At 45.2% G+C, this 8,185-nt stretch overlaps 1 protein-coding gene across 3 annotated transcripts in view; it reads right to left on the reverse strand.

Annotated features, from left to right (window-relative positions):
- The window catches only part of slc4a2a (solute carrier family 4 member 2a), a 37,756-nt gene that overhangs the window by 3,516 nt on the left and 26,055 nt on the right, over window positions 1-8,185 (reverse strand). For all 3 annotated transcript variants that reach the window (XM_014341374.2, XM_014341372.2, XM_014341373.2), the window contains exons 9-18: window positions 7,199-7,346; window positions 6,979-7,075; window positions 6,523-6,707; window positions 6,208-6,424; window positions 5,751-5,954; window positions 5,516-5,664; window positions 4,808-5,002; window positions 2,492-2,701; window positions 676-765; window positions 428-594 (exon numbers count right to left, since the gene is read on the reverse strand). In XM_014341374.2, the coding sequence (XP_014196860.1) occupies window positions 428-594; window positions 676-765; window positions 2,492-2,701; window positions 4,808-5,002; window positions 5,516-5,664; window positions 5,751-5,954; window positions 6,208-6,424; window positions 6,523-6,707; window positions 6,979-7,075; window positions 7,199-7,346 (1,662 nt within the window). The remainder of the gene's footprint in view (window positions 1-427; window positions 595-675; window positions 766-2,491; window positions 2,702-4,807; window positions 5,003-5,515; window positions 5,665-5,750; window positions 5,955-6,207; window positions 6,425-6,522; window positions 6,708-6,978; window positions 7,076-7,198; window positions 7,347-8,185) is intronic.

Here is an 8,185-nt window from a genome sequence, read left to right on the forward strand (position 1 = left end):
GACCAAGAGTCAAATAAGAATAGAAAAGAATAGAAAAGAGAGACTTTACTTAGGACCAAGAGTCAAATAAGAATAGAAAAGAATAGAAAAGAGAGCCTTTACTTAGGACCAAGAGTCAAATAAGAATAGAAAAGAATAGAAAAGAGAGCCTTTACTTAGGACCAAGAGTCAGTCAAAATGAACGTCCACCCAAGCTTCTGTTGCCCACCTTAAAGCTGAGAAATACAGTAAAAACCAGGACAGGCTACTTCTCATCGCTAGCGTTTCACTGCCGTCCTTTATCATTTGAAGTTCAATGACAGTGTCTGTCAGTGCTTGACACTTTATCGGTGGACCCCCATAAAAGTTAGTCAAGATTAAGAATTAACTCCCACGTAAAGTTTCTAATAAAGCCCAAGTGGTGTGTCTAAAATCTGAAATCATCTACGCTGTTATCTGGGACTCCATGAAGATGAGAATGAAGACGAGTATAGCTGGCAGGATGCTGGCGCCCATCATCCAGGCTGGAAACTGCCCGTCCGACCCCAGAAGGGAAATCACCCAGCCTCGCTTCTCTGGGCTGGACACCGAGAATCCGCTGGGCACGTTCAGTTTCTGCGAGCAAAGGATGACGGCAGCTATTTAAAGCCCAGTACAAGGTTCTTTTTTTGAGGCTTAAAATGTGCTCTCCCCCACCTGAGTATAGGTGTCCTGCACACTGTAGTCCACCAGCACCATGATGAGGATGGCAATGGGGACCCCAAAGTCTCCGATGATCCTACGGAGCTGAAACACACAAAACATCATGTGAGAGCTCAGTAGGCACCAGGAAGGAAACATCCAGATGTAGAACCAATGAGGCAAGTGTGGGTGCATCTGAGCTCATTCAGAACACCTGGATAGGAAGTGAAGCTGAGACACCGGTGGAGGTCTTTGGTGCGTTGTTTTGGGTGTACATCGATGGTATCTGACACTGTGATTGTCTATAACAGCTTAACATGTGTACACCTGTATTTACAGGTAACTGTGCTCATAAACACCAGAGCCTATTAGTTAAAGAAGGTGGGTCGTGTGCACGCAGTGACCCAGGAGCTCTTTTCAACCTTTTACTTACTTTACAAAATGTTTTTCTTTACATTTATACTGTCAGCTAAGCCACTCCGAGCCTTAATACAGCACAGAAGGGCTGAATTGTGGGACATTGAGTTTTTACATCCCCAAAGCTGGATTTGATCCCAGCAGACATACAGTGGAGAACGTGAGTGTTATGTGTGAACGCATAATGACAATGAAGGACTCTTCTTTGTGGATACCTTAACTATTTACACCTCAGCTTATCTAAATAATTATCATCAATGGAGCTCCAGTGGAGAGGGTGCAGTCCTTCAAGTATCTTGGTGTCCACATCTCCTCAGACCTGACATGGGCTGCCCACATTCAGGTCCAGACCAAAAAGGCTAGGCAGCGCCTGTATCACCTACGACAACTGAGGAAGTTCAGGGTCTCTCCAAAGATCCTCAGGATTTTCTATACAGGCGCTGTGGAGAGCATCCTCACACAGAACATGACATCGTGGTTCGGGAACAGCTGTGTGAAGGACCAAAAAGCTCTCCAGAGAGTGATCCGTACAGCAGAACGCTGCTGCAGGATTGCTCTCCCCCCGCTTCAGGACACACACCCGCCCTCTCACATCATCTATAATTGACTGAGACAGGACTCTTCCAGACACTAAACCAAGGCACAATGTACATTTCAATTCCTTTAATTTTAAATATGTTTATATTGTCTATCCTGTAAAATAGTCAGATGTCTATTCATATTAATGTACAGAATTCACCTGCTTGCTGCTACTACTGCACATTCACCCAGTGTATATACTACTTACACACACACACACACACACACACACCCATACACCCACCCAACCATCCACCCACTGACATTACCCACTATATATATATATATATATAAATGTTTTCCTCTACACCCCCCCCTCCCCCTCCAATTTTTTTGCACATGTCGAGGAGCGTGTCAGGCTACATTTCACTGTGTGTTATACTTGTATAACTATGCATGTGACAAATAAAGAACCTTGAACCTTGAACCTAAACTGTATACTGAGCTGAACTTGCATACCTGCACTCATGCAAACATGTGCTGTGTTTGTATGAATCGTTGCAGTTACAGTATCTTCCATCATTCTGTCCAATCAGTATATCTCAGGCTGTGAGGATGAATACACCTGGGCGAGCAGCCAGTCTGTCACAGACTTATGCTCACCTTACCACCTGCAGCCAGTTTAGAGTAATCACTTATCACACTGGTTGTGGAGAGAAACCAGCACATTGAGAAACTGGAGAAAGGACCCCCAAACTATGATCCCAGAGTGCTAACCAGCACACCACCGAGCTGCTCCGTGTGTACTTTCAATCTTTTAGATCTTAGCCTGCAGAACCTCGTATGTACTGTAATGTGTATATACCTGTATGTACCTGTGTTTGTGTGTACTGACCCTTCCAGGGAAGAAGGAGCTGTTTTTGAACTTGCGAAGGTAGAAGGCGATGAAATACGTTCCTGCCATGAGGACCAATGACAGCAGAGCAGTGTTCGGTTCTCCAACAACTTTCCCAGGATTCCCGGAGGCCATAGTGTAGTTGCAGTGAGATGGAGATTCAGTGTTGTTTCCATGGTAACAGTTATGGAGTGGATGCTCCTGAAAGATCTGAGAAAGACCACCAAAGAAGACATTGGCTAAAGTACTACTACTACTTGATGGGCAGCAGGAAGCACTGAGTCTGTCTTGACCTCACAAGACAGAGTCTCCCATCTTCCTCCCCTCACACCCAAACTGTTGAGATTGAAATGAACTGATCAGTGTTAGCTCCTGAAGTGCCTGAGCTGTTTCAGACTCTGTTTCCCTCTGCCAAGTGTGTTGAGTATCTACAATGGTGTGAAAAAAGTGACACCTCCCCCACCCACCCCCCGTAGTGATTTCTTTATTAAATAGGTCCTGCTTGACAAAGTTGAGTTGACCAAAAGATCCTCAAAGGCCAGACATCATGCTGTGATCCAAGGAAATTCAGGAACAAATGAGAAACACAGTAGATGTCTCAGTTGGGAAAAGGTTATAAAGCCATTTCTAAAGCTGTGAGACTTCAGTGAACCACAGTGAGAGCCATTATCCACAAATCGCAAAGACAAGAACAGCGAGCCTTCCCAGCAGTGGCCGGCTGACCATCCAAGAGGTCACAAAAGACCCCATAAGAACATCCAGAGAACCACAGGCCTCACTGGCTTCAGTTAAGGTCAGAGTTCATGACTCCATCATAAGAAATAGACTGGGCAGAAATGGCATCCATGGCAGAAAACCACTGCTGAGCAAAAAGAATGTAAAGGCTGATCTCAGTTTCCCAGCAAACATTGTGAAGATGCCCAGAACTTATGGGGAAATACTCTGGACTGACGAGAGTTGAACTTTTTGAGTCCCGTTACATCTGATTTAAAAGTAACACAGCATTTCAGAAAGGGAACATCATACCAACCGTAAAATGGGTGGTTGAAGTGCAATGTCTGGGGCTGTTTTGCTACCTCAGGAACAGGAAGAAAATGGAACCATGAATTGTGCCGTCTACCGAAACATCCCGAAGGAGAATGTCTGGCCATCTGTTGGTGACCTCAAGATGAACCACACTTGGGTTCTGCAGAAAGACAATGATCCAAAACACACCAGCAAGTCCACCTGTGAACGGCTTAAGAAAAACAAAATGAAGACTTTGGAGTCCTGACCTGAATCACGACCTCAATAAGGTGCTACCCTCCAGTGTTGACGGAATTACAACCATTTTGGCCATAAAACACTGATTGTCAGTTATCACAAATGATGATGGCAGTTGTTGCTGCTGAGGCTGGCCCAACCAGTTATTAGGTTTAGGGGCAATCACCTTTTCACACATGGCCATATAGGCTCCCCTTAATCACCATTCATTTAGAAACTGCATTTTGTGTTTACTTGTCTTTGTCTAATATTTAAATTTGTTTGATGATCTGTTTCGGAGACCAAACAACCAAGAACATACAGGCGCAGGTATAATCTTCAAAAGATGGGCTTTATTATACCCCAAAAAAGACAAAGTTACCCCAAAAATTCAAAATATTGGAACCAACTAAGAACTAAGTCGGCCCATGAACTCGACTAAACAGAATTCTACTAAAAAATAATCTCGTAAGCCAACAAATTGACCTGCCCAAATAAGAGACAGCTCTATTAATATAGCAGCTGAATGAACCATTTTAAACATCAGAGGTGAAAATGACAAAGACGATAGCTAAACTTAACAGGAAGAAACTCTATCCCCCTGTGTGGTCACAACTAATGATTAAGTCCAGTTTGTTGGCCTCTGCACTTAAACCAGCTCCACCCTCAGCATCCTCTGTTACGCAAAGCAGGAAGGACCGGAGCAGCAGCCAGCTTTCTCAGAAAGACAGAAAGTGATTATTACAACATATACCCATAGTACCATGACAAACAATACAAAGTAAATTTGTTACCAAAATTTGAACACTTGTGTGACAAACATTTAGAAAAACAGGGAATCGGGACGGGGGCCATGCTGGATGGATCGTGTGGACCGATCACAGTACATCTACATGACTCAAAGGTCCTTTTGTACTAAGCAAGTATCAACTCTATCTTCTGCTGAGCTACCTAAAGAAAAATGGGGAACTATGAAGAAGATTCTGCCTTCGTTTCAGTCCTCATTTTCATATCCTTTCAAAGAATATCTAAATGAAAGAATCCACGAATTACCTGAAAAACTTCTGAACTTACCTTGATCAGCTTGGCGAAGGTCTCATAGATAAAAATGAGAGAGATCAGGAAGGAGAAGATCTCCTGTGTGAAGCGTGAAACAAAGCGAACGAGTATGCTTCCCTCGAAGGCCACGGTAAGGACAACGATGAGCACCAGCCAGAGACCAATCCATGCCCGACCCGTCAGATACTCGATCCCATTAACTTTACAAAACTAAACAGGAACAAAGAGGAGGCAGGTTTCAGGAGACAGTCTGAAATACTTTGGTCTGATGTTGCTACAGTGGACAAAAAGACTGTTATCATAGATGAGACTGGAATGAGTTAATGACTGTCCCCATCTCAGCTCAGCCAATGTCAAGATGCTGGAAAACTGAACAACTCTCAGTAATGATGCACAAGCTTCTGCTGAGTTCTTTCACTTTTGTCAAATTTCTACAAAATTAAAATGTAGATCTAAATTAGGTTCTGTACATATAGGCACTATCCACTGTAGAATTTGAAAGGCTGTTTGCAAACAGGAGATCACCGGATGTAAGTAAAAGCTTTTTTTTCAAGCTGATGTGTTCAAGGTCATTTTGATCGTTTGCATAACTGAGGAGGAAAAGACAATTTCAAGAAAGCTTTGAGTCAAAAAGAAGTAAATCTACAAAACCTTGAGTTTAAAACGTTTCATTTAAATACAGGTTATATGCTGATGTGTCGACTTTGTGTCAGGCAATCTCACAGTGTAGAAGGCCTCTTCGAATACAAGCAGCGGTCCGGAGAAGCCAATCACCAGCAGCGGCTGAGCTCCCAGCACACTGAACACAATGCCCTGCAACGCAGTGGCCACTATCAGCTCCGACACACCAATCAGACCCTCCGTTTTCTCACCTGCAGGGATGAAGATCACAGATCCTCATATGGATCAAAGGTAAGGCGGCCTTTCTTCAGCCAAGCCTCGCCAGGTTCAGACTTACCAAGCAGTCCACCAAAGGTGATGGCAGGTGACAGTGCAGCAAAGTAGATAAAGATAATGGCAGCCATACACTGAGGGTTTAGAGCATCTCGGATGTCGCTGAAATACTGAGGATAGCGCCGCATAACGTCTTTGATGAGGCCTCCAAACAGACGACCTGACCTCCTCAACGGCTCATCACCAGGTTTGGAGGGAACAAGAGAATCTGCAGGAGAAGAGCAAGATTCTTTAACATTTTTGCACTGACATTAAAGCTTTTAGGAAACATGAATATTTTAATATTTAGGGAATAATAAACATTTACCATAAAAGCAGGCAACATGCAAATTTAATGCTCCAGGAAAACGGCTGATTCAGGCAAAACTCCCATCAAAAACCTGTTCTTTCAGCTATTTTTAAGTTTTTATTACTCAGCTCTAACCTGCTCCTGAAACTGGACTCAGGCAGCTGGGGCTCACCTTCGTCCTGCTGAATGCTGGTCTGTTTCTCCTGAAGTTTGCTGCTCTGCTCCTCCCTCTTTCTGAGCATTTCTCGTTGGAAGTGAGCCACTGAGTGGAGCAACTCGTCACCGCTGACCTCAGAGGGCGGGAGGACGATGCTGCTGTCCAGAAAGCGGTTGATGGCTGTCAGCAGGTCTTGACGGTCGTCTGCCTGGTACGCCGCCTCATGGAAGTTCTAAAAGAACAAAAAAGATTGGACCTCATGATAATAGATGATGCTGATTAATATCTGGTGCCATCAGGAAGTATCTTACACAGTCTGCTGGCACTCACCTTGTCAGACATGAGTGTTGAGATAGAGCGTCCAATCTGATGGTAGTCAATGTTGGCAGTGGGCGGGCCCAGCAGGAGGAAGAGGAACCTAACTGGCACAGGAACCTCCAAGACAGATTCCAGCAGAACTGCCTCCTGCAGTCGCACAAACGCCATGGATGGCTGGTCCAGGAAACCCACACTGCCTGCAGACACATGAGAGTGATGCACTGAACCCAGCGAACATGCTCCTCCACACGGCAACACATGACCAAGAAGGTTATACATGTCCATGTTCAGTCCTGTGAAAAAGGTTTTGGTACTAGGGAAGTGTAAGTCTTTGATTTTCATCTTTCTCCTTGTGCTACCCAACTAGTCTTTAAAGATACAAGGAGATACAAGAAGCCATGCAGCCAACCCTCCCTGAGTTTTCTTTGTTGCTAGTGTTTGCACCGGTGTGATCGGTGTGATGCATACCTACGAGGACCACAGTGGCCTCAGCTCGCTCTGGGATCTTCTCCATTAGCTTTACCTCATGCTTGGATCTGGAGTGACAGAGCTGTGGGACTTCTCTCTGGACAAGCACAAAGTGAAGTCAGTGCCATACCAACAGGCTGACCTTCATGTCCAGCACATACATCTGACACCAGGCACTCTGAGGTGGAGGCTTCAGCTCCACCTAAAGTTCAGTTTTTACCTTGTTCTTCTCTCCATCAGCCTCCTTGTGATTGGTCAGGTTGATGCAGGGATCAGATTTTCCATTGTGTCTGTCGATAAGGTTGGCCATGTTTGCTGCAGAGATGTTCCTGCTGAATAAGCTGTGATCTTTCTCATCGCTGGGGTGACTGAGGAAAGAAGAAGAAATGTGCTCAGGAAAAGGCTGGCTGGCTGGCTGGCTGGCTGGCTGGCTGGATGGATGGATGGATGGATGGATGGATGGATGGATGGATGGATGGATGGATGGTTGTTTGGATGGATGCATGGATCGGTGGGTGGGTGGATGGATGCATGTTTGGATGGATAGATGAATGGATGGATGGATGGATGGATGGATGGATGGATGGATGGATGGATGGATGGATGGATGCATGTTTGGATGAATGGATGGATGGATGGATGGATGGATGGGTGGATGGTTGGTGGTTTGGATGGACGGTGGATGGATGGATGGATGGATGGTTGGTTGGTTGTTTGGATGGATGGATGGATGGATGGATGGATGGATGGATGGATGGATGGATGGGTGGGTGGATGGTTGGTTGTTTGGATGGATGATGGATGGATGGATGGATGGGTGGATGGATGGATGGTTGGTTGGTTGGTTTGGATGGACGATGGATGGATGGATGGACAGATGGATGGATGAATGGATGGATGGATGTTTGGATGGATGGATGGATGGATGGATGATGGATGGATGGATGGACGGATGGATGAATGGATGGAAGGGTGGATGGATGAATGGATGGATTTTTGGATGGATGGATGGGTGGATGGTTGGTTGCTTGGATGGATGGATGGATGGATGGATGGATGGATGGATGGATGGATGGATGGATGGATGGATGGTTGGTTGTTTGGATGGATGATGGATGGATGGATGGATGGATGGATGGGTGGATGGTTGGTTGGTTGTTTGGATGGATGGATGGATGGATGGATGGATGGATGGATGGATGGATGG

The sequence above is a fragment of the Haplochromis burtoni genome, unplaced genomic scaffold (genome assembly GCF_018398535.1).
Source record: "Haplochromis burtoni strain Fernald_Lab_line unplaced genomic scaffold, NCSU_Asbu1 Contig_483, whole genome shotgun sequence".
Classification (NCBI taxonomy): domain Eukaryota; kingdom Metazoa; phylum Chordata; class Actinopteri; order Cichliformes; family Cichlidae; genus Haplochromis; species Haplochromis burtoni.